Here is a 27,259-nt window from a genome sequence, read left to right on the forward strand (position 1 = left end):
GTGATGGGGAGGATGCGATCGCGGAGAGGGGCGAGTAAGACGCTAAACACGGGAGAACGCAGGGGCGCCGAGAGGAAATGGATCACTTTTTTTTTTTTTTTTTACGGCAAACAATGACTTTTACTGTAAGCGGACTGAACAAAAGGATGAAAATGTTTGGTTTAGAGAGCTGGGGTTGCCTCCTCTAACCGCATGCACACAAATAAATCTTCCCACTCATAGTCACAGCAGTATTTATGACAGTATTATTTTACATTGACCTGTGCAGTGATTAGTCACCTGAATGGGGCGTGGTTAAGCAAAATATCACATTAATCCGATCAAATATTAGACCATAAGTGCACAAACAAGGCCAGACAGGGAGAAAATGACCAAATTTCCAGATAACGCATTTTGTACACTCTCAAAATAACAACTAATACAAATTATGGTTTACGAAGACGCGATTGATCTATGAATTAACTGATCAAACAAAGGTTTGCAGCCGAAATAGTGTGTTATTAAACTTTAGCGCAGTTTTATCGTTGTTGAGAGAGTACTGTCAAATACTTTGTCCGGAAAAAGATGTGTTTTGCCCTTTTTAAATTAATCTGTACTTTTAGCAAGAGTTACATTAACATTTATCATAAAACATAAAGCAAAAGATTAGTTTTGTAATACGCCAACGTACTGTTCAACACTTTTTAAGACTTGTAGCTCAATTGGCAATAAATAACACAAGTGGAGACTTTATGTATATTTTTGGCCGGGATAAATTGTGCAAAAAGATAAATGAGCGAGCAAATCATTTATATACGTGATATTTTGCGCAGAACAGATAACAAATGTATTCTCGATATGTTTTGTTTGTAAAATTTGAAGCAAAAGCCTATGGAAATATTGGATTTTATAGTATATTCTCTTCATCAACATCATTGTCAGTTCCGAAAAACAAAAACAACACAGACTTTGAACAAAAACACAAAAATAGTCAAAGTTCTTCTAAACTCTGCCCCAAACCACAAGTGGCTCTCTCCAATAAAAAAGACCAAAGCTGAAACTTGATCTCTATTAAAATTAAATGAACGTCAATATAAAAGCAATTCATCCATTTTTGTTTGCGAAAAGTTGGTCAGAATTTATAATTGCGCTTCAGAAACCAATAATTTCACCCGGCCTTTTGGTTAATCCCTTTGTCTTCTCGGAGGGAGCCGGCCCTAAAATAAATGAGGTGTTTTCAGGTTTTAAGCCGGCGTCTCGTGCGGGTTTCCACTTCTTCAAATACAGCTCACAACAGACTCAGACATGGGCTCATCCGTTTATCTCCCAAAGCAGTGTTTAAAAGACTCACGTGAGCCCTTAATGGGCACTGGAGGATGCTGGAAGGATGAGGTAGGAGCCAGCGACGGGACAGGGGACAGGGGTGAGGAAAGAGTGAGGGAAAGAGTGGGGGAAAGAGTGGGGGAAAGAGTGAGGGAAAGAGTGGGGAAAAGAGTGAGGGAAAGAGTGAGGGAAAGAGTGAGGGAAAGAGTGGGGGAAAGAGTGGGGGAAAGAGTGAGGGAAAGAGTGGGGGAAAGAGTGGGGAAAGAGTGGGGAAAGAGTGGGGAAAGAGTGGGGAAAGAGTGGGGAAAGAGTGAGGAAATAGTGAGGAAAGAGTGAGGAAAGAGTGAGGGAAAGAGTGGGAAAAGAGTGAGGAAAGAGTGAGGGAAAGAGTGGGAAAAGAGTGAGGAAATAGTGAGGAAAGAGTGAGGAAATAGTTGGAAAAGAGTGAGGAAATAGTGAGGAAAGAGTGAGGAAAGAGTGAGGAAAGAGTGAGGAAAGGGTGAGGAAAGGGTGAGGAAAGGGTGAGGAAAGGGTGAGGAAAGGGTGAGGAAAGGGTGAGGAAAGGGTGAGGAAAGGGTGAGGAAAGGGTGAGGAGATCCCTCCCCCCGAGGCTGTGCTTGATAAGATTAAAAAACGCGCTCAATGAGACGTGCGTTTACAAGAGTGTTTACGTCTCCTTGTTCCATTTCATCTCTTTGTTCTCTTCATTTTGTCCGTCTGAGAGCCACGCCTTCTCTCTAAGAAAATAACCGTTTGAATTATCGTTAGTCATTTCACCTGTGCCTGCTTGATTGTGGAAAAACTTCAGAGATCGACGGCAAACAAACTGAAACTGCAGTTTGAACGACGCGCTTAAAACTTGACTGTACCCGACTTATCGGTTCCTAACGTCCTTTACCGTCACCGCGCTAACTTTAGAAGCTCGTCCCACAACTTTCAGAGTCCAGAACGGCACTTGGGCCACACGCTAAAGCCAACGGGCAATAAAACGGCTCAATAAATCAGATTCGGCGTAATTTAATTTTGACTCCAGGAGCGTTTTACTTTCTTTCATGACGTCATTGAGTTCCGGCTAAAACGCAGAAGCAAAGGAAACGGGACATGGCATTACGGTCCCGAAACGCCACGTCGTCTACATTAAAACGATCCTTAAATCCGCACGTAATTGACACAGACATAGGAAGCAAGATGAGGAAAAGTGAGTAAGGATTGCAAGGATTCAACCATCAAACGTTATTTCTTGAAACAATGACAACACATTCTTGAAATACCTGGTTAAAGGGCGAAAAGCCGTGCAACTTTAACACTTTTTCTTTCATTTACGGGTCAAAAAAGATACATTATTACACGTGTCTATTCACGGTATGACTGTTACATCTACATTTTGAGGAATAAAAGGTTGTAAAAGGTAGAAACAACGCAAAAGTGGGTGAAAGGTTAAACCAAACTAGAAGCTGCGATTCCCACCAACATCTAGATAAGGAGCGCGGAACACATTTGTGGCCGGTTTTGTTTACTGGAGCGCGACGAGAGCAGACGCAACAGCGAGTCGAGTGTCCAACAGGGTCGGATTCGTCGTTATCTGAACTGTACTGGCTTTAAAACACGTACAAAGAACTTTTACGATAAAAACAGTGGCGCAATTATATCGTAATGTCATGAAAAAGAACAAATTGTGTCTGCTTTACATCAAAACCCACATTATTTGTGAATATTCTCAATTTAGAAGCTGTCAATTGTCATATTTTAACTTTTATTTGGGTAGAAATGCGTCTGAAGAGCATGTACAAGAGAAATAATCAAAAAATAATAATAATCGGTGACTTGTCGGCTCTGAAACAAACAAAGAGTGCTTTTTTTCTAATTGGTACCATTTGAAAACGCACAAGAAAAAGGTAAAATGTGCTCTGGACTGTGCGCCAACCCACGCTTTTGTTTTGATTAGAATTAAATTGCTTAAACAGCTGGAAAACATTACAATTTATTTTATTAATTAATTTAATTATTGTGAGTGTGCGTTTCAACATGTTTTATTTCATCAAGTATCCAAAAAGAGCAGGGACGGGACCGGAACATATCACGGGACAAAACTCTACAGCGCTGGCGGGAATAGAAATGAAATATAAAATAAACCGTCTGCACAATCTTGACATATTATTTAAAAATCCGGTCCGGTCTCATTCTTTTATGTTCCGTTCCGTTTCAGGCTGCGTCGTGTCCTATTCTACAGCGGGACAAGCGTGTACAGGTGTGTGAGGGGTGTCGTGTCCTATTCTACAGCGGGACAAGCGTGTACAGGTGTGTGAGAGGTGTCGTGTCCTATTCTACAGTGGGACAAGCGTGTACAGGTGTGTGAGAGGTGTCGTGTCCTATTCTACAGTGGGACAAGCGTGTACAGGTGTGTGAGAGGTGTCGTGTCCTATTCTACAGTGGGACAAGCGTGTACAGGTGTGTGAGGGGTGTCGTGTCCTATTCTACAGTGGGACAAGCGTGTACAGGTGTGTGAGAGGTGTCGTGTCCTATTCTACAGTGGGACAAGCGTGTACAGGTGTGTGAGGGGTGTCGTGTCCTATTCTACAGCGGGACAAGCGTGTACAGGTGTGTGAGAGGTGTCGTGTCCTATTCTACAGTGGGACAAGCGTGTACAGGTGTGTGAGGGGTGTTGTGTCCTATTCTACAGCGGAACAAGCGTGTACAGGTGTGTGAGAGGTGTCGTGTCCTATTCTACAGCGGGACAAGCGTGTACAGGTGTGTGAGAGGTGTCGTGTCCTATTCTACAGTGGGACAAGCGTGTACAGGTGTGTGAGGGGTGTCGTGTCCTATTCTAAAGCGGGACAAGCGTGTACAGGTGTGTGAGAGGTGTCGTGTCCTATTCTACAGTGGGACAAGCGTGTACAGGTGTGTGAGGGGTGTCGTGTCCTATTCTACAGCGGGACAAGCGTGTACAGGTGTGTGAGGGGTGTCGTGTCCTATTCTACAGTGGGACAAGCGTGTACAGGTGTGTGAGGTGTGTCGTGTCCTATTCTACAGCGGAACAAGCGTGTACAGGTGTGTGAGAGGTGTCGTGTCCTATTCTACAGTGGGACAAGCGTGTACAGGTGTGTGAGGGGTGTCGTGTCCTATTCTACAGTGGGACAAGCGTGCACAGGTGTGTGAGAGGTGTCGTGTCCTATTCTACAGTGGGACAAGCGTGTACAGGTGTGTGAGGGGTGTCGTGTCCTATTCTACAGTGGGACAAGCGTGTACAGGTGTGTGAGGGGTGTCGTGTCCTATTCTACAGCGGGACAAGCGTGTACAGGTGTGTGAGGGGTGTCGTGTCCTATTCTACAGCGGGACAAGCGTGTACAGGTGTGTGAGAGGTGTCGTGTCCTATTCTACAGCAGGACAAGCGTGTACAGGTGTGTGAGAGGTGTCGTGTCCTATTCTACAGCGGGACAAGCGTGTACAGGTGTGTGAGGGGTGTTGTGTCCTATTCTACAGCGGGACAAGCGTGTACAGGTGTGCGAGAGGTGTCGTGTCCTATTCTACAGCGGGACAAGCGTGTACAGGTGTGTGAGAGGTGTCGTGTCCTATTCTACAGCGGGACAAGCGTGTACAGGTGTCTGAGAGGTGTCGTGTCCTATTCTACAGCGGGACAAGCGTGTACAGGTGTGTGAGGGGTGTTGTGTCCTATTCTACAGCGGGACAAGCGTGTACAGGTGTGCGAGAGGTGTCGTGTCCTCGGGACAAGCGTGTACAGGTGTGTGAGAGGTGTCGTGTCCTATTCTACAGCGGGACAAGCGTGTACAGGTGTGTGAGAGGCGCCGGTCTGAACACGTCCCAGACTCACACTGGCGGGCGGAGCCTCTCACGGGACGAACGCAACAGGACAAAATTCAGACCCAACACTTCAGCCGGGTTCAATGCGCTCGTGCTGCAGTTTGCAATAGATTCATTTTAGTTTGAGTTTTGAGTCAATGAGAGAAAGTACACGACATGATGCACGACGCGTATTCAGATCTACAATTCATTCATGCAAACCCCTCGTTCCTTCCAATTATATTCTTTACTTCTCTTGAGTTCTCTATGGTCCTGCCCATATTATATTATCATGATTACTATCATCATCATTATAATCATTATCGTCATTATCATCATTATCATGATTAGTATTATCATTATCATGATTATTATTATCATTATCATCATTATTATCATTATCATGATTAGTATTATCATTATCATCATTATTATCATTATCATGATTAGTATTACCATTATCATCATTATCATGATTAGTATTATCATTATCATCATTCTTATCATCATTATTATATTACAAAAAATATTTTTATCATATACTATTTTTTTTTAATATATAATTTAATGTATTTTTTGTCGTTTTATGTTTGAACAATAAATAGTCAAAATAAAATAATCAGGGCTAATAAATAATCAGGAGCTTTAATAATACCACATAAGTCAAACTCTAGAATATTAAATGCACGTTTTCTGGAGTGTGTGGACGCAGTGTGGCGGTTGCCGGGTGCAGTGTGGCGGTTGCCGGGTGCACTTTCCCGTCGCCGTGATGGTTTGTGTGAGTCCGGCGGCTCCTGGTGATCGATGGCTTGGACGGGGAACAGAGCGTGACACAAAACATCAAAAAGACAGAATATATGGTTGAAAAGTAGGTCACTAATCACAAGAATGCTGCGTGTAACCTGTTTTCTCTCTGTATTTGAGGAATGCGGCGGCAGAAGAGGAAATGCACTGCACATTAGTCACGCTATGGAAACTTTACTTTTTACTTTCAGATACTTTTACTCACGTCTACAGCAGGTTTAAATATTCATGTACAACTACTGCATGAGTCTGTGTGAAGAGATCAAACTACTTTAAGATGTGTGTGTCGTTATTCCGGTCGCTCCCTTTGTCTAAAACGTTTATTATATATAACAAAGAGAAGGAGAAAGGAGGAGAGAGAAGGAGAAAGGAGAGAGGAGGAAGAAGGAGAGAGGAGGAAGAAGGAGAGAGAAGGAGAAAGAAGGAGAAAGAAGGAGAGAGAAGGAGAAAGAAGAAGAGAGAAGAAAGGAGAGAGAACGAGAAAGAAGAGAGAGAGAAGGAGAAAGGGGAAGAAAGTGAGACGGGAGAAAGAGGGGGAGAGATTGAGATCGAGAGAAGGAGGATAAAAGGGCAAGAGTGAGAGTGAGGAGAGGAAAAGAGAGAAAGAAAGACGGAAGGAACAAAGTAAGAGAAAGTGAGGAGAGGATGTGAAACAGAGGAAGAGAAAGAAAGAAGGAAGAGAAAGGAAGGGAGAGAGAGAGTGAGTGAGGAGTGGAACGTACAAGATAGAGAGAGGGAAACTAAGAGTGAGGAGAGGAAGAGAGAAAGAAAAAAGAAATGAGGAAGATAAAGGAGGGAAGGGAGTAAGAGCAGAAAAGGAAGAGGGAGGGAAAGTGCGAGAGAGAGAAAACTGTAGAAAGAGGATAAAAAGTGAGAGAAAGAGGAGAGAAAGTGAACGAGAGGCTGGCTGAGAGGGAGACTTTGTAGACAAGTGTGTGTGTGTGTGTGTGTGTGTGTGTGTGTGTGTGTGTGCGTGTGTGTGTGTGTGCGTGTTGTACTGCTCTGTGTGTGTGTGTGTGTGTGTGCGTGTTGTACTGCTCTGTGTGTGTGTGTGTGTGTGCATGTTGTACTGCTCTGTGTGTGTGTGTGTGTGTTGTACTGCTCTGTGTGTGTGTGTGTGTGTGTGTTTTGTACTGCTCTGTGTGTGTGTGTGTGTGTGTTGTACTGCTCTGTGTGTGTGTGTGTGTGTGTTGTACTACTCTGTGTGTGTGTGTGTGTGTGTGTGTGTGTGTGTTGTACTGCTCTGTGTGTGTGTGTGTGTTGTACTACTCTGTGTGTGTGTGTGTGTTGTACTACTCTGTGTGTGTGTGTGTGTTGTACTACTCTGTGTGTGTGTGTGTGTGTGTGTGTGTGTTGTACTACTCTGTGTGTGTGTGTGTGTGTGTGTGTTGTACTACTCTGTGTGTGTGTGTGTGTGTGTGTGTGTTTTGTACTGCTCTGTGTGTGTGTGTTGTACTACTCTGTGTGTGTGTGTTGTACTACTCTGTGTGTGTGTGTGTGTGTGTGTTGTACTGCTCTGTGTGTGTGTGTGTTGTACTGCTCTGTGTGTGTGTGTGTGTGTGTGTTGTACTACTCTGTGTGTGTGTTGTACTGCTCTGTGTTGTACTGCTCTGTGTGTGTGTGTGTGTTGTACTGCTCTGTGTTGTACTGCTCTGTGTGTGTGTGTGTTGTACTGCTCTGTGTGTGTGTGTTGTACTGCTCTGTGTGTGTGTGTGTGTGTGTGTGTTGTACTGCTCTGTGTGTATGTGTTGTACTGCTCTGTGTGTGTGTTGTACTGCTCTGTGTGTGTGTTGTACTGCTCTGTGTTGTGTGTGTGTGTGTGTTGTACTGCTCTGTGTGTGTGTGTTGTACTGCTCTGTGTGTGTGTGTGTTGTACTGCTCTGTGTGTGTGTGTGTTGTACTGCTCTGTGTGTGTGTTGTACTGCTCTGTGTGTGTGTTGTACTGCTCTGTGTGTGTGTGTGTGTGTGTGTGTGTGTTGTACTGCTCTGTGTGTGTGTGTGTGTGTGTGTGTGTGTGTTGTACTGCTCTGTGTGTGTGTGTGTTGTACTGCTCTGTGTGTGTGTTGTACTGCTCTGTGTGTGTGTTGTACTGCTCTGTGTGTGTGTTGTACTGCTCTGTGTGTGTGTTGTACTGCTCTGTGTGTGTGTGTGTTGTACTGCTCTGTGTGTGTGTTGTACTGCTCTGTGTGTGTGTGTGTTGTACTGCTCTGTGTGTGTGTTGTACTGCTCTGTGTGTGTGTTGTACTGCTCTGTGTGTGTGTTGTACTGCTCTGTGTGTGTGTTGTACTGCTCTGTGTGTGTGTTGTACTGCTCTGTGTGTGTGTTGTACTGCTCTGTGTGTGTGTTGTACTGCTCTGTGTGTGTGTTGTACTGCTCTGTGTGTGTGTTGTGGTCCCGGGCCCAGACTACTTTCATTCCACTCCAAAACCACTCACAGAACACACGTGTCGCCCGCCGCCTCCGCCCCGGGCCTCGGCTGCCCCGGGACGCGCCCAAAAATAGACCCCCCACAAAACCCCCGCAGCCCCGACGCGACCGGGGATGATTCACTCCGCCGCCGAATCTGCCGCCGGCCCCTCCCCCTCCTCGGCTTTCCCAGAAGGCCGCGGTGTTTTGCGCGACTCGTCTTTAATGTTTTACTGGAAACGGAGTTGGTGATTTACGCATTCATGAGCGCCTTTTGTCTCTTGGCGGGACGCGGCTGCGAATTTAAATATTTTAAGTCGTGCTAATGTGGAACGAGTTGATGTTTAAAGCGCCCCCTGCAGGTCGAACGACTCATTCAACTTAAGTGCAGTTGAGATAAATATATTCTGAATTTAGCTAAGAAATATATATATATATATATATATATATATATATATATATATATATATATATATATATATATATATATATATATATATATATATATATATATATATATATATATATATATATATATATATATATATATATATATATATATATATATATATATATATATATATATATATAAATTGCACTTTTTTTTTAATCACATATTTTAGGTTTATAAGTTCACTTCCTGTTTGTAATTGATGACATCACACTCGGAAATTACCCAGCAAACACTGGGCAAAAAAGACAAATATATCTGAAAGCAACTTTATTTTGTCGAATTAACGTTTAAAAGATAAAAAAATTGTTTCTTTAGTGTAAATTCTGCATAAACTTTGACTGGAATGAGTGACTCTAGTGTGATGTCACTTCCTGTCATTTTCAACAGATTTTTCCAACGTTTTCTCCACAAATACCCACTCGATTGGTGCAAAACTATCATTTATATGTAAAACGGGTAAAAATACACCAAATAAAGTCATAATACTAACTCCTTTATTTGCGCTCAAACTTTGGAGCCACTAAACTCTTCCCTTCAACGCATTTGTTTAGAGTTTATTAAGTCTTTATTCAACCAGAAGACAGTGTGAAAATCAAAACGAGCACCAAGGTTTAACGGAGAGAAGGTTTTGAAGATGAAAATGAGAAAAATATTCCGCGAAAAACGACGATAGACAAATTGATGATGCAATATGTTGATTTGCATTTTCTAAAACGCATTTATCGCAACGACTTGATCTTTCAGCAGCGTTTATTATGAGGCATTTCCTTGTAGGTCAACAATTAACTTAAAAATCTTTAGTGAAATAAGTCAGCACTAAATGGATGTCATGATACAATATTTTAGCGTTAAATTTATGGTGAGAAAAAACAACATTTAACGATTATTCACGATTATCGAGACTGAATAAAACAACAGTGAAATCCTTCATTTTCTTTCATTCTCCTGGTCTAATACGTTACTATTTCTCAATATTTCTTCTTGTGACAAAATTCAACTTTTCTGAATGACAAAATAAATTAAAAAACAGCCAGATAAAGTTCTTTACATTTAAGTTGATTTTTTAAAGTAAAAAGGCGTAATTTTGCTTCTAAAATCGTCACAATTACAATTTTTTCTACATTGTGACCTGAATAACCCCAACCATCATTCAACCTAATAATCCTCGTAGTAAATATACAAACATTTGCAGTAAAAGTTCAGTCTGTAAAGCGTTCAAAACACTTTTTTCGGCCTCTTAACCAAACATATTCAAGTGTAAATCTTTTCCGTTGTCAGTAAAAAAAACGTCACATGAAAAGGGGCTGGCGCGGAGCGAACTTCACCAGATCATGAAAAGAAGAAGAGGGGGCGGGACGGGCGTCACCGCAGCGACGGCGGCAAACCAGAACCAAACGCTCGGGTTAAATTAAAAGCGTTTGCGCGCACGTGTTAATCCCAAACAGACGTCGCCCGTGTGGGGTCCCGGGCTCCTAAAAACATGAGAGAGAGAGTGCGTGTGGGTGGGATGTTGGGTGGGTGTGGGTGGGTGGGTGTTGGGTGGGGGTGCGGGGCGACTAATAGACTTTCACATTTCAATAAAAGTGACGCGGGCCTTAGTCATCCGTCACTGCAGATTCAAAAACAACAAGTCGCTCACGAATCGCTTCCACATCAAAGAGGAGCCGCTTTACAAAGTCTTAGCGGGTTCGACGTGGAGCCGTGGGGCGACGGCGGGCGGAGGGCGGGCAAAGACCACGTAAACTCACTTTTAAAATCAGTTTACGCGTCGCTTTGATAGGATTAGCAAGGGAAAGAGCAGAAATGTTATTTTATCCGCGGTCATTTTTTGGGAAAGCTTAGGAGACTCGTAGCTCTTTGGTCGGTCTCTTTAGCGGTAATTTTGAAGACGCGACATCGCCCACTATCTCTCCTGGTGGATGTTCAACCTTTCATTGTGTAGCAACGTAAAGAGACAGTGCGTAACTTTCTGGAGGATAATAAAAAAGAATTCAGATTCCAAAAAACGATTCCATGGATTCAGACAAAACTGAAACCGCTGATCGTTCGTCGTGGAGATAGATGTGTTTTTTGAGCGTTTGCCAGACTGTGGACTATTACAGCCCAAGGAAAACATTTCCATGGAAACGAGCAGGACGAGGCGCCGCCTGGCCAAGTAGTACGAGTCAGGTTTGTGGAGATGCAAGCCCCGCTCACAGAACAGACAAACAAAGACTCAAACTCCTAACGTTTGACACTTTCCCTGAACTGAATCGTGATAAAAGGTGCACCGCCAGCTGCTCGTCTCCATGGAGATGTTCGCTTGGCCTTGAATGTTCCACAGTATGGCATTACGAACCTGTCCATCTCCACAAGGCCAAGTCACAGCTCAGATCTGCGGAGAAGCGGCCACGCGACCACGCTAACAATCGACGAGATATTTTTGTGCAATAAAAACGGCTGTGATGAAATAAACGCAATAGGTAAGTTTAATGCTGCACTGTGGAACATTTCAGGCAAAGCAAGGGCAAAAAATGTGTCATAGTGCGCCTTTAACTTCAGACAAGGCAAGTTTATTCATAGCACTGTTACACAAAGTAATGCGAAGTGCTTTAAAAGAACAGGAAGAGACTTATTCAAATCACAATAAAACCAAATCAAACATTAGCAATAGTTAAAATTAACTTTTAAGAGAAGTATATTTGATCATTAACTTTTATAATTGATGGAAATTGACGTTGTATCAATATTGTAAGTTGACGCGAGCACAAAGTCGTCATTCACACCGCGTTTGAGCCCATTTAGCGTTTCTGTGCTGTTCGGAGCCCAGGTGTGAGGTCACGCAGGGGTTTGACTGACGCCTCAAAGACCAATCGGGGCCACATGAAAGGGTTTAGGGGCGGGACGTTCGAAAGGTGTCTACGCTTTTACAGACGGACCTCCCGGAGCACGCGTTTGAATAGCGGCATTTAAAGGAGAAACGACAACAACAACAACACGACCAACGACCCCATAACGCTGAATAAAATTAACTCTGCAACGTGATATTAGCCCGAACAAGGCAACTAATGTCATGTGTAGGTCAGTTTATCCACAAAATAGACAGTGGCAAATGAGAAGAGATGAAACACACTAGATTAAAAAGAAGTTATACATGGCTCTAATTCGATAAAAGTGAGCTGGAAAAGGGCAATTCAGCCAATGTGGGCAAATTAAATACAATTATGTAAGTCACAATAGCAAGAGATGAGGTTAAATCAGGGTAACATTTCAAAATGTAGATAATATCCTGACTGTTTTACCAAATGTATTGATAATTGGACACTAACTGAAACCAAAACTAGTACTGAAACTAGAAAGAAGAAAAAAAAACAATATAAAAACAGGACAAATGTGACCTTTCTTGAACAGTTTTGGATTGATCTGAATCTTTATCAGAACTAGGAAAAAAACAATGTGGTTAAATAAAGAAAGTATTATTATTAGGCCCGAGCGCCACAAGCTGGCGAGAGGCCTATTAATCTCGTAAGGCCGTGCGAAGCACGGCTGCGAAAGTGCGCACGTAGTGCGCACAAAATCGAGCGCGAAGCGCTCGCCCACTTCCAAACACTCACTAACGCACTCCTCCACTCATGCACGCCCCGTGCATACTAATTAGTTGTAGGAAAATGGAACATTACCGTTGTAAACGGGCGAAGCCCGTGCAAAAGTTCGCACTAAACGAGCACTTTACATTGGGATGACGACCGCTTCGCGGTCGTCATCCCCATATAAAGCACTCATTTGCGCTAAGTAGCTCACGAATACGTTCCCCATCTCTTGCATGTTCCGTGCATATAAGCATGTAATGCAAAAATTGAACATTATTACTGTATAGAGGGCCAAAAACACAAAGTGGGCGGAGCCCACTCAAAATTATCGAAAGTACCCGTCAGTGACCAGGGACCCACACCATGAGGTAGGAAAGCGCGAGCGCTTTCCGAAAATGTATAGTTTATGATATTTGAAAAATGGGAAACATTGTTTTCGCATCGGAATATTATTCTTTCTTTCTTTCTTTCTTTCTTTCTTTCTTCTTCTTCTTCTTCTTCTCGGGACCAACCCCCCTATTTTTCACCCAGTGAACATTGACGAAAAGTCACAAAAATTTGCACACCTCTAAAAATCGTGCCTCTCTACATTCTGGCTATTTCCCTTTTCTAAAATAAAAAAAATTGGCGCGTCAGCGCCCCCAAATGTACCAAAAATGCATTGAGAGATGGGAAATGACCCAAAAAAAATCTGATCGTAGAATCATGAAATTTGGCGCAGAGGTAGATGGTGACAAGAGAAGTAAAAAATATTATTACGGCAACGCCGTCCCCCGAACCAAATGTCGGCCATATTGCTTCAAAAATGGCTAAACATGACTTCGGAGTTTTTCCAAACGTCGTACTTTTACGAACTCCTCCCAGGGCGTTGGCCCTAAAAAGCTGAAATTTGGTGAAAATGCTACTGAGGAGTGGGACATCAAAAGTTATCCAAATTACATTGATACCTCTCACGGTCTCTGTGCGGCGAAGCCGCAAACTGTAACTAAAATTTCAGAAATCTCCCATATTTAAAATTTCTGCCGTTTGCGCAGATAAAGTCCGAATTGCGTCAAATTAGAATCAGTTGTTAAACTCTTTGCCCTAAACCTACTTGAAGTGAAATAAATTCATTTGGCGCCACAGCGCCCCCTACAGATTTTATATGGAGGTTAAATGTTTAGTTTTGCGAAATTATATGAAATTTGACACACAACTCAATTTTAGCATCCCCATCAAAAAAGTCAATGAGACCCATGTCATAATTGTTATGGCGTTGCCGTAACGATGACCGAAACCTCCCATGTTATTCCAATGGGGCCAGAACATGTTTACACTTTAGACTTTCACAAACTCCTCCCAGGGCGTCAGCCCTATTAACCTGAAATTTGGTGAGACTCATCTTCAGGACCATCAAAAGTTATCCACATTTTCATTCAAAGAGTCACGGTGTCTGTGCGGCAAAGCCGCACATTTTGCCAAGAATTCAAAATAAAATTGCTTTTTGATGGTAAAACAAAGGGGAGAACATGTGACAGCGTCACAGATTCAGCAGTAGGCGTGATAAAAGGACAATTGGGGCGCGTTAGCGCCCCCTCCTCTTGCGGCGTGGCGGCGGTGTGGCGGCGGCGTGGCGAGGGCCGATCATTGCCGCTTGCGGCTATATTTTTGTATTATTTTCCGAACTCTGGACTGTAATTTTCAACAAAATACAGTCCAGAGTTCAGAATTTTAATAAAGACCATTTTAAAGATAAGCTAAATTTGAATATAGTTTAAAAATTGTGAAAAAATGGCTGAAATGGAAAAAGTAGTAAAGGTTCAAATGGACGATATTTCAGCACTTTTGTGATTCATTTGACACTTTTCACATTTTTCTGATGATTAAACCTCAACTAAAACATTCAAAGACATGTTTTAACACATTTCTGCTGGATTTACATAATATTATATGAATATTGATATCAACAGTCATTTTTGGCCCTAGAGAAGCTATAATATAAGCGTAATAAGCAGGAATGAGGCCGTTATATATGATGTATTATTGACAAATCTCCCATGTAAAAACTTTCACATGGTGGCGCCTCAGCTAAAAGGACTCTCTGATCAATCAAGATTCAACTGAAGTCATTTCAGCTTCATTTTTGTCAACGTAGAGTCAAATATAAACTATAATTTATATGTATGACAGGTACAAATGCAACAAATAAAGACAAAATTAGAAAATCGTAAAGATCTGTCATAGGTACTTTAAGTGAAGTGTAAAATCGCAGTTTTAATTCACGTTGTTAGCTAAAAGTACCATCTTTTCCTCCACAAACGGCTAAATATCTTGTACAAACACGTTCTGAAATAGTCTTTTTGTCTGTTCTGCTGGGCGTGTTTAAAATGTGAACTCTAAACTCTAAATGTGCAGCTCTAACTGTTCAGGAGAGTCGACATTTGCTCAAACGAGTACCTAGTTTGGATACTAGTCGTAGCGTCGATTAGTATGAGATTTGCGATACTTCTGACAGCCCTCATTTCTTTCCAAACTCCGTCGTGGAAAGAAAACTGAGATTTCTGGCCTGCAAATCAAAAAATCCTCGCTGTTATTGAGTGTTGCAAAGACATAACCCCGACACCAGTTTGATCTGATGTCAGTTAAATACGGAAAGCGATGACACAGGGTTTTTAAAGGGAGCCGGCCAATCCAAGTGGAATGATAATATCGCCAATTAAAGTACATTTTCCCAAGGATCAAATCACGACTCGTTGTTTTTACGTTCATCCGTCGCCAACAGCTTTCGCCCGCGCCCGAACCCAAACGCGCTTAGTATTCGCGTTCCGTCCGACTAGCGCGAAACGAGGCCCGAGCGTTCTCCGTTCTGGACAGCCGAAGGTGCGGCCGGGCGGCGGAAACACAAATGCACTTGTGCGGTTTCGAGGTGTGAAATGTGCACACGCGACGAGCCCAAAGCAAACAAGAGCGTTTTCTAAAAGCCCGCGCACACAAACGAGAGTGAAACCGGGACGGGCTGAACCCAGAGGAGCGGGAGCGGGCGGATTCAAGGGTTTTTGAGAGGTTTTTGAGAGGTTTTCGCTGTGAAGGTCAAGCGCAAAAACATTCCCACGAGCCACTCTGATTTCAGCCATAACATTACATCACTGGGTTTGGATCAGGACTGAGGCTTTTAGTCAAATTCACTAACGGTTTTGTCCTGGTTTTATGTTGGATTCGGGTGAGAAATGGTTCCCCGGTGGATTGAAAATGAATCGCAACGAAACTGAAGTTGGATTGAATTTGCGCGATTGGCAAAAATTACGACGGCTGAAATGATTCAAGAGAACGTCCGTTTCAAACTGCTTTTTAGAGCGAAAAAACGTATAGAAAACTGATACAAAATGATACAGAAACTTTGATTGAAACTAGACGCTCATTAGAACAAGAAAGAATTAGAATTGGAAAGTATCGATAATTTGAAAAATGACAAAATGTGACCGTCACTGAAGATTTTTTTTAACTTAAACTTTATTAGAACAAGTATAAAACCACAGAGTAACGTAAAGAAGGTCAAACCACACTATATATCTCATTCACTAACACTATAATTGATATTGCAGGAAAGAAATACACTGCAACAACAGAAAGTTCTGTTTTTAACGGACAATATCAGACAAAAAACCCAGATTTTTCCTAATTTAGTTTAGTTTTAGTCCGTATTAAGTAAATTAAAGCATAACTAAACTTATAGTGTGAAAAAGTATACTAAAATCGCACCGGTTGAAATTGGCTTTAGTTTCTTTTTTGTTATTGTCATGTTGTTGCTTAGTTTTTGTTGTTCTAAAGACGAATAAAAAAGTAAAAAGATTAAATTGTGCAGGTAAAAATAAAGAAATATTTGGTGTTATGTTTGAAAGGGTTTAAAGTTTGAAAAGTTGCACCACCAGTGTCCAGATTGAGAAAGACAATAGGGACACACGTGACAGTAAATTATGCAAAATCCTCGTCTCGCTTAAACTCGCAGCGGCGTGACGGCCTATAGGGCTGTGTGGCGCGATAAACGTTCACACGTGCTTCGCCAGTGGGAATCGAAAGCGCCCGGCGACACGCTCCCACCGCATTGTGACCCCCGCTGACCTACATTTCATCAGGATCAACTCAGCCTTGAACTTCAGCCTACGAACCGCTTTACACGTGGACAGAAACACTAGATGACACTAAAGCTGAGGCAATACTGAAAGATCAAACTCATTTTAGACTCAAATTAGTGTTAAAAACCCTCTTTTTTTCAACGCAAAAAATTGTGGTTTCTTTACAATTACGAAGGCAGCGAGAAACAATTCTTTTAGCAGTCGACTAGTCATTGATTATTTTATTTTAAATACATTTTTAAACCAAATAAACGTTGAAATATGGCGACTGAAGGCTTTTGGATAAACAATATTCACAGATAAAGTGCATTATTGACAAAAATAAGAAGTTGTTTATTCGTTTGACATTTTTGATGTGATAAATGGCGTTAAATAATGATAAATGTAATAAAAAAGGTCTTTTCATTTGCGTTTTAGAGTCTACAGTTAAGAAAACGATCATCAAAACACGACTGCAATCATATTTTACAGTCAAACAATTACGACTAGTCACACTAAACCCTCAAAATTACCATGTGGTCTGATACTAGTTGTGATACAGAGTAAGACCATTGTAAAACTATTCAGAAAAGCTCTTATTTTGTCCCATTTATTCAGTTACAATACTTCAAATGGAGTTTCAGTTTGGCAATTAGTATTTGACGACTCGGCTCTATTCTTCCATCCCCGTTTTCAGCCCAAACCTTTCATTTTCGGTGTTTTCGTTTGCGTTTCCACGAAGACGGCAGAAAAACAGTTAGCGATATCGCGTGTATTTTTAGCTCGGCTCCGCGGGGTGAATTCCAACCGGTTTAAGGATCTGGGGGGGGGGAATCTGCGAGAACTCGACCCAAACGAAACAAGCGCTGAGCCCGGGGGCCGGTGTCCCCTTTCCCCCGCCGCGGGACGTCCTGTGAGGGCTTTCCTCTCGACTCCCGGTGGTCTCCGCGCGCCTCGCTTTACAACGGCGTCTAAAATGTGCTTCTTTTTCTTTTCTCCTTTCCACAGTTACGGGCCAATAAATACCGCAGTTAACTCGGGGCGTTTGAATGTTTCGGAGTTGGACGACGCGCGGCCACCTCGGCCTCTCTTATTACCGGGAAAGTGCTGGCAAATTGTTCCCACTTTTGCTGAAATAGACTACTTCAAAAACACTTGGGAGGAAATTTTGCTTTAACTGCAACTTGTCACACTTGTTTAAAGGGCAATAATACAGTAGCCCGCGAGGGACACGCCCGGTCTACAGGCTTGAACGGCTCGTTTGTAGGGACGAATGAGAGAATATGGGACGACGTTTTCTCACTAAACACGCGATTACGTTACAATTTGGGGATGTATGTGTAATGTCGCATCGCGAGGGCGCCATTTATACGTCCAGGAACACAACATCAGAGAGAAAACAGGAATATAGTGCATTTCAGAACGAGTTTGAACAACAGTTTGAACAGGTTGTACATGAGAGATGCGAGATTAGACCGGACTATAAGTTGCACCTTTTTTCATAGTTTTGGCCGGGGTGCGACTTATACTCCAGTGCGACTTATAATATATATATATAAAATATATATATATAAAATATATATATATATATATATATATATAAAATATATATATATAAAATATATATATATAAAATATATATATATATATATATATAAAATATATATATATATATATATATATATATATATATATATATATATATATATATTTTTTTTTTTTTTTTTTCTTTTCTCTTCTTTATTGTGTATTTTTTGGCTGGTGCGACTTATACTCCAGAAAATACGGTAGTCATTTGCATACTAAAATTACTGAATAAATTGTCATTATTTATTCAATTTTATTTGAATTTTTATAACATAATAGAGAAAAACATGTGACGAACAAGAAATATAAAACGGCCACTGTTCACGATAAGAGCCCCACACTTCTTGGTCCATAGTCCTTTAATTTGTCTAGGCTTTGCCATTTAATAATCACAAACATAACTCAATTACGATCACAATTACGGCTTTGTGAAACAGTCATATTTCCCCCACGCTGGCGGTTAAACTGCTCACGATCCAGTGGAAACAGCCTCAGCGCTCTTCACCTTTTGACTCCAGACCAAACAGTCACAGGGGCGTCGGCCCATTTCATCTCCATCTTACGGGAAAATCTCAAAAGGAAAATGGTCAAACCGTTTTATGAGCGACGTTTGACCAGAGGGAGCGGTGTCTCGCTTTAGAATTCACACACAACGTAAAAATGTCACGACAGTAATGCTCTTCTGTTCGCTTACCTCGACTGTCAAGTACGCCAACGAGGAAAGTACTACAGTAATATGTAATTGTACCCACTTTAAACTTGCTTGTATTTAACGAAGGATGGTAAAGGTGACTTAAAATTCTCAAATTCTGCACGTTTTTATCAGGTTTACAGTCTTTTGTAGTTTGGGGAAGTAATATAGGGTTAGTTATAGGCATATTTGGTTGACTTTTGTTGTTTTTAAAAGTGCTCTACAAGTAAAGTTGGATTAGTTTGGTTGTTTTTGTGCATAATACACGCTTTTTGTCATTATTTCAGAATTTGCGAGCTACTGTTTGCAAGTAATTTCCATTGTAGAGCAATAAAGTTAGTCTCAAGTACGAGTCGAGTCAAATTTGTGGGTTTGTTGCACGTGAAATCTTCGTCCCGGCTGTCTCTGAAGATAAATGTTGTTTTAAAAAAGGTAACGATGCCCGTTGCAGAAGTGAAAGCGGAAAGCTCGTCCGTCAGGTTTTTCACAGATTATGGCCTTATCTCTTCAGCGAGCGCCGGTTCCACTCGACCTCCTCTGAACTCGCGTCGGCTTCGTCCGGCTCCAAAAACACGACCACTCTCGCTCTCCGATCCAACTGCAACGTTCATGCGAAACTGTACGAGTCTGTCACATTTAAAGCGGGAGATAATTCAGGCACTTGACCCTTGGGACGACTCCAGCGCAGCGCTTTTATTCTGCCCGCAAAAGCTTTTAATGACGAGTTGAAGCGGGAGATTTTTAAGTTAATAATGTCGCAATTGTTCCCTGGGAGATGCACTTTGATGTTCAGATGTCGCGTCAACTATGAGTAAAGCTATTAGAAATTTTAAAGCCCACAAATCCATTAATAGTTTAAATAAAGTCCACAAATGATCAGTTCACTTATAATAACAAAATGCATGACAAAATGTGTAGAATAATTTGTAGTGCGATTGTGTAAACGTATGGCCACAATTTTGCCTCTCAATTTCCATTTATACACAGAAAAAAACAATCAAAAACAACAGAAACGTCGAGAATAATCGGTTTCTTGATCCGATGTTTGGATTTCCGCTCTTGTCGGTACAATATTTAGATTTTTAAGTTTAAATAAAGTCCACAAATGACCAGTTCACATAAAAATAATAACGAAAAGCATGACTAAATGTGTAGAATAGTTTGTAGTGCGATTGTGTAAACGTACGGCCACAATTTTGCCTCTCAATTTCCATTTATACTACAAAAACAGAAACGTTTACCTCGGCAAGTTTGGAGTCGCAGTATCGTGACGGGACTGTAGATGTGCGTAAAGATGTGTTTAAAGAGCACCACTCCGCGCACGCACGTCGCGCACGCGCACGCGCACGGGCACGCACACGCACACACACACACACACACACACACACACACACACACCAGTGTTTGTGTGACCGGCATGTCGCGTCCCCAGCGCCCGTCGTCCGCTCACCCGCCTCTGAACGGGTCACTAAAGCCACTGTACAAACACGCTTGCAGGAAAAGAGGGGCCCTGGGGGGACGGGAACGGGGGAGAACCGCCGACGTCATCGCGCAAACCTTTTACAAATACTCTTCATTATACACGGGGGCAGTTAAAAGGGTTGTGGCGTACGTTTACATCGTCCGAACGCCGAAACGCACTCGTAAACACACAATCGCATGTCACGTTTAGCTGCAAATCGTGCTCAGTTATCCGTAGTTTTCAGTTTTACTTCCTGGCGGGACACGGCCAGTTAGAATAAATAGAACGGACAACACGTTTGTTTTGCCAACTAAATGGGAAAAGTGTTCCTCGTGTGTAAATCGTCCTTTCGGTTGACATTTTGAGCACTGATGACTTTGAAAACAGGAATATCTTTTTACAACTCAGCAATACTCCCTGTGATTTGCGACCGTCTTCCATTTCTCTTCACAAACGTTCTTTTGAGAAACAAGTTTTGCTTTTTCCAATACGTTTTACTTATTGAAAAGTTGTATCTATTCAGTCAGACTCCTTGAATCTAAATGGATTTTAAATTACTGAAATGGTCTACAGAGAACGGAGTGACATTTAAGAATAGAACGATGCCATTTCCATCTACGTTAGACACAGTTCACTTTCTTGATACCGTTTCATAATTGGCCCAGAAACCATGACGCAGCCGAATGGAAACCGGCCATATTTAATACTGTAAAGGGTCAAAACATGGACCGAACTGCTCTGTAATCTGGGAAACGCATCAACGGTCTTTAGCTCGATGCTCCTTACTTTGTATTCACCAGTAAAATCCAAATTACAAAAACTCGTTTAACTCCAATAACGGTGATGTTGACGTCTTTACAGAGGTCAGATGTTTCCCCCCCGACGGCTGATTGGGTCAAGCTCACGCTGCGAGTTTAAAAGCGCGGTGACCCTTCAGTACAAAAGGACTTCTATATCCTCCCACAATACCGCGCTCCCTTTAAACTTTATTGACTTGTACCGAAATATCCGCGGCGGCCTTTCGGCGCATGGCCTCAAAAGAGTGTCCGCTCAATCAAAGAGCGCCGGAATGTGCCGTTTACACGCGCCCGGAAGCTGCGATCGAGGCGTCCAAACGTTTAAGTGACGTGAAGAGGTCTGACCGCACTCGTGTTGCATGCGACAGAAACATATACGTGTTTGGACGTGTATGGGCTCATTTCAGACGAATGAGGAAATTATAATACATCATAAACACTGAGCAAAAACTCCTCCAATGTCACATTTCTTAAAACTTGACAATACAAATATATTACAGCAACTTAATTTTGTTCAATTAATGTGTAGAGCTTCAAAAAATGTGTTTCTTTTGTGTAAATTCTGCATAAACTTTGACGGGAATGAGTGTGATGTCACTTCCTGTCATTCTTCTACGGATTATCCAACGTTTTCTCTTACTTACTACTTACTCGATTGGTGTAAAACTATCATTTACATGCACAACAGGTCTAAAAACATCTAATAAAGTCAAAAAACCTGTCATACGTCACTTTAATCCAGTTTTAAAAAAAGAACATGGCACTAATGTTTACTTTTTGGGTGGTGATTTAATTTTGCTTCTGATATTGTCACGCTATTTAAATGGTCACAATTAAACAAATCAAACGGGCCGTTGCCCTATGACGCCCGCCAGTATTCCCCGCCTCTGCGTTAGCTAAACCACCTCCTTTCAAAACAAACCAAATCAAATCTGCAAAGTGGAACAGAGCTGGAACACTTTGAACAATCTGTGCCTCGAGTTCATTAGCGCGTGTCAAAACGGCGTCGCCGCAGCCATTCCGAATCGGCGAAAACCTCCCCGCCGTCGAGTCCCCGTAACCAAACCGGCGAGTCAACGTCCCGCCGGTTGGCCGAAGGTCTTCAGGTGGGTGTCACGATAAAACACCAAAAAACACCGTCTTTGCTCGTAAACCCCGGGACTACGGCAGCACGCGTCCCCCCGAATGTCCCTCGCTGGCGAAGCCAAACGGAAAACACACGCGCACTTAGAAACGCGTAAACATCTGCAGCCGTAAACAGTAGCGCGGCGCAGTGGATGTATGGGCCCTTTCAGAGTGGGAGCGAGCGCTTGTCCCGGGACGGCGGGTGCTGCTGTGACGTCTCGCCCCAGCAGCTCCTTCTATCAACACGCCAGTGGAAAACTGGGGGAGGCTGCTGGGGCCAGACGCCTGACTTCCTGATACGACTTTGACCCACATAACGTTCGAAACCGGGCTCCAAACACAGCGGGGCAACACGCGCACAAAGGGGGCAGTGTGGGCGCGGACGACGGCGACAACAACGACTGAACGTGCGAGCGAGGGTTTTTTAAACGGTTACGTCACAGGGCAACGCGCTGAGAACGACGCCTCTCGAGCGGGCGAAAACACTAAACGTTCCAGTGTGTTTCGCGGCAATGCGGAGTGGAAAGTTGGAACGTGCGGGCCAAGTCGTTTGATTTATAAAGTGTGAGAAACACGGGGGAGCAGATGTTGAGGTTTTCTTTTGTCCCGTGTCGAGGACGGACAGGATTAAGACGAGAACATGTCGGAGATGTTGGACGGAGTTTTGATTATTGTGAGAGAGAAAACATCCCGATTTAACGATTATTTGCGATTATTGAGACCAAACGACAGTGTGACTGTTCCTCAACTTTGTGACCGGCTTTATGAAATTAAACTTTCTGAAAAAAGTCAAATGTGACCAAAACATCCGGATTAAAAAAGTTATTCACATGATCGATGGAACTAAAAAGACTTAATTTTGGTTCTAAAATGGTCACAATTATTATTTTGTGGTCCTTACGATCATCTCGTGACCTGAATAATCACGATTATCGATTAACCTAATAATTGTGACGTCCTTAGTTAGACGGAGGAGGGAAAGTGACCGCCACTTGAGTTTTAGGACTTCATAAATCAACAATAATCCGGGACTTCAGGTTCAGGTTTTGAAGGAAATAAATACACTTTTGGCGTGAAATGGCACCGACAAACGATCTGTTCTTATTGAAAACATACTCGGTTGATTTAAAAATGCACCGTGTAACCTTTCTGAAGAAGCATTTAACTTCCGTCTCCATGGTGACGCCGCTAAGCAAAGTTACACCCGCGCAAAGACGACGCTTTTCGCAGTAACGACGTGACATTTTCCGCAATAAAATCTTCATCACCTGCATTTAAATACGTTTAATGCCACACTTTGGAACATTCCAGGGAAAACTATAATATCCGACCGCACCAGGAAAGTTACACAGTGCATTGAACAGAAAAATGAAAACAATTTAGCTTAAAATTGTAATTATCAAGAGAAAAACATGTCTGTACTGCTTTTTTTTTGGTGCCTTTTCACCGGAGGATGCAGATGGTGGAACTACATATTTTCAGACATTTTCCAGCGTTGCCAGGACCCCATTGTGGCGCTTTTCCTGCACGTCATCCATCAAACTACAGAGGGACAGATAATTACACAAGGCTGACCGTGTATTTTTAAACCTGAGAGACTTTCATGTCGTTACCAGAGCGAACGGCCGATCCACGTCAATTAAACGATCTTTTTACAGTGGCCGTTTTAAACGTCGTTGGCCCGAACGCCGCTCTTCAACTCGAGCCAAGACCGCCGCGTTCATCTAATAACGTTTATTTTTAATGTTTATCATCGATCGCCGCGGTGACGCCAGTTCCAAGTGGGCTAAACTGAGAAAAAGGAACATTTGACAGTTTTAAAGATGGTGAAAACGAGACGATTTGGAGTCATTTTGCAATATTTTACACAGACATTAAAAATCTGACTGCAGTGGGATGGTTTTACTAGTTCTGTGTTTGGAGAGAGACTTCATAAATGACCTCGACCAGCGGTTTCCAAACTGGGGGTCGCGAAATGATCAAGATGTGCTTTTTCCAGCCTTAATGACATTGGCTCCGATAACACAACAAATGACTGAAATAAACACAATTAAAGTGCCTATGACAAGTGTTTGATTGTCTAATTTTGGCTTTATTTTGTGTATTTATACCTGTTGTAAATATAAATGATAGTTTTACAACAATCGAGTGGCCGTTTGTGGAGAAAAGTTGAAAAATCTGTAGAAAACAACAGGAAGTGACATCACACTAAGGACACTCAAGTTTAAGCAGAATTTACACAAACAAAACTACATTTTTGACGCTCTGAACATAATTCAACAGAATAAAGTTGCGTTCATATATTTTCATTTGTCAAGTACATAATTTTCTTTTAAACATTAGATGACTTTTGGCCCAGTGTTCGCTGGGTAAAATCCTGCTGTGATGTCAAATACAAACAGGAAGTGAAATTATAAAGCTAAAACATTTGCTATTCTGAGATAACATTAGTTGAAATAATAAAGTAGATGGCGGTAAATGCACCTTTGCAATTGGCTGCCAGCCGCCATTAAAAGCAACAACAACAACAACACTTTTATCGTTTTCAGCAAAATTTTAAATATATAAAACTTAACTGCATTTTAGTTCAATGAGTGGTGCAGCCTGTAGGGGGCGCTTTAAACCTCATCCTAAGACACTCATTTTACACCGACATTACAACTAGGGATAGATTTAATTTTTCCGTTTTTGGAGAGACTTTGACCAGCGGTTCGCAAATATATACCGTATTTTCCGGACTATAAGTTGCGCCTTTTTCATTGTTTTGGCCGGGGTGCGACTTATACTTATATACTTAAACTCCGGAGCGACTTATATGTGATATTATTTGTCATTTTCACACTTGCAATACATTTCATACTCCAGTGCAACTTATATAAGTTTTTCTTCTCTATTGTGCATTTTTTGGCTGGTGCAACTTGTAGTCCAGAAAATACGGTAATGTTAAAACGATGACACTGTATTCCTTCTGTTTATTTCCTGCTTTGGCGAAACTGGCAACAATTGAAATAAACACAATCAAACTTCCTTTTAATTGGTTTGACAGCCGTGGGGGTCCCGACCTAACGAGTTTGGGTGACCCCCGACCTGGACAACTGTCGCGTGTACAATACTCTGCACGTCCCATAACCGACACCGAACCGTCACCACCGCCATCGTCATTGTGCAACGGAGGAAAGAAAGTGACCACAAAGAACCGGATTATCGCCGAACGCAGTAACGGCAATTCACAAGTCAAACGCGCGACACATCCACGCTTAAACTATCCTTCCGATTGTCTGGGTCGTCGCCGCCGTAAACAAACACCGTTCTCAAACATCTGCATCCACGAAAAGCAGCGGTTAAATTGTCGCGTCGGCACGTGACGGTGGGAAGTCTCTCGTGAGTCACTGGCAGGACATTTAAAGGAGATAAAAAGGTCTGACTGTAACCGCGGCGCCCGAAATCACGCTCGCTAACAGGTCTGGAAATTAAAGAAATTCGAAATGAGTTTTAGGAATTCTAGGAAAGACCTCGAGCGCAGAAGGAGTTATTCACCGACCACAACGAAGTGAAGGTTAGAGCCGGGGTCAAAGGTCAAACGTGCTGAATGTGCCACAAACACAAAACACACAAGACACGAGCTGCTTCTGGGGGAAAGAGACATCAGGCAAAACAGGTTACAGTAGATAAACAGTAAAGAAAACGGGGATTCAAGCATTAAAAAGCAAAAACTGACACAAAAATCTCTGTGTTCCGGCAACGAAACTAATATTTTGTAGTTTCTTAAAAAGGTAAACAGGAAGTTGCTAGTAACCAATTAACAAACAGTACTTAAAACAACAGTAGCAACTCTAATTACTTTGTGAATTAAGATCACACTTCTTAAATAGTCCCGTAAACAGAAGAGCATTGCTAAGATTTAAAATACTGTATATTTGTGACAGACAGACACTTTGCAAAGAGAAATGGGAAACAAAATGTGTTTTATAACGTTTTTCTTTTGTTTTGCAGCCAAATTTGCAAACTTAACTTGATGCGTAACGCCAATAAAAAGCCAAACCGAATCAGAATATGAACATTAAATGAAATATATAGGTTAAGTGGGCCCCAGAAAGAGAAAAATAAAGTTTTAGTGACCCATTATTGCAGATTAGCCAACACACAGAGCTCTCGCAACAGCTCCAGTCCGTGCGTAAAGTTCACCAAAACCCACGAAATTAAAGTTTAACAAAGTACTAAATGCACATTCGCGAATCCGCAGTCAATTCCCACCACGTCCCCCGACAATCCGCGCACTTTCACCCCTTTAAACGAGCCGCGGGGACCGAGCCCGGCGCCATAATCGTGTCACACTTTCCCCCCGGAGCTAACGCGTTAGCCACACCAGATGCTAGCCGCGTCGTGTGCGCTTGTTTTCGTCTCCCGCAGAACAATCGCGGCGCGTCAAAAAAAAAAAAGGACTTCGCAAAAAATGTGCCCGAACACGCAAGCCCGCCGGCGCCCTTACCCGAATCCGCCGGGGTTTTCATCGTCGCTGCCCGCTTCGGCTGCTCCACGTCGGGCACTTTTTCCCCCGTGTCGGAGTCGTAACTTTTACTTCTCGCAGTTTCGGGTCCGCCGCGGCGCCGCAACGTCCTCCGCCTCCTCCGCCGCCGCCGCCGCTTTGCAGAAGCTCCAGGCGGCTTGGAAACCGCTCAAACTCGCTCCTGTTTTCCCCCCCGGTTTTCTTTCTTTTCCGTCGTTACCGCGCGACGCACATCCACGCGTGTTCAAGCCGTGGAAAAGAAGAAAAAAAGTTTGCGGCGTGCGCGCGGAGGGAAGTTGCCCCGGGAGTGAGAGGTCCGCTCGCTCGGCGGGTTTGAATGGCGCCCGCCCGGGGAGAAGTTCGGGGGTCTCTTGTTTCGGGACTCGGGCGGAATGCGCGAGTCTTTCACGCGTCCGTCCGCTGCTGCTGCTGCTGCTGCTGCGTCGCCTCCACCTCGGTGTCGCACGGCCGCTCCATCCGCCTCGACATCCCCCTTCGTACGCGGGCGCAAACGCGGAGAGAGGGGGGAAAAAGCTGCAAAAAACGGAACACGCACAACAAAAAAGTGGCCGAACCGCGCGTCGCCGCTGATAACTCCGCTTTCTCCGCGCGAGACTTTTCTTTTTCTCTTTCTCTTCTCTTCTCTCTCACTCTATCCCTGCCTCT

The 27,259-nt window shown here is 42.8% G+C and overlaps 1 protein-coding gene across 1 annotated transcript in view; it reads right to left on the reverse strand.

The window, feature by feature from the left end:
• Window positions 1-26,762, reverse strand: part of erf (Ets2 repressor factor) — a 65,455-nt gene extending 38,693 nt beyond the window's left edge. The window contains exon 1 of the mRNA XM_072448199.1: window positions 26,576-26,762. Coding sequence (XP_072304300.1) covers window positions 26,576-26,597 — 22 coding nt within the window. The 5' untranslated portion in view covers window positions 26,598-26,762. The remainder of the gene's footprint in view (window positions 1-26,575) is intronic.
• Window positions 26,763-27,259: the final 497 nt, after the last annotated feature.

This window comes from Eucyclogobius newberryi, unplaced genomic scaffold, assembly GCF_026437365.1.
Source record: "Eucyclogobius newberryi isolate DKJ021-1_F unplaced genomic scaffold, fEucNew1.0.hap1 SCAF_16, whole genome shotgun sequence".
In the NCBI taxonomy this organism is placed as follows: domain Eukaryota; kingdom Metazoa; phylum Chordata; class Actinopteri; order Gobiiformes; family Gobiidae; genus Eucyclogobius; species Eucyclogobius newberryi.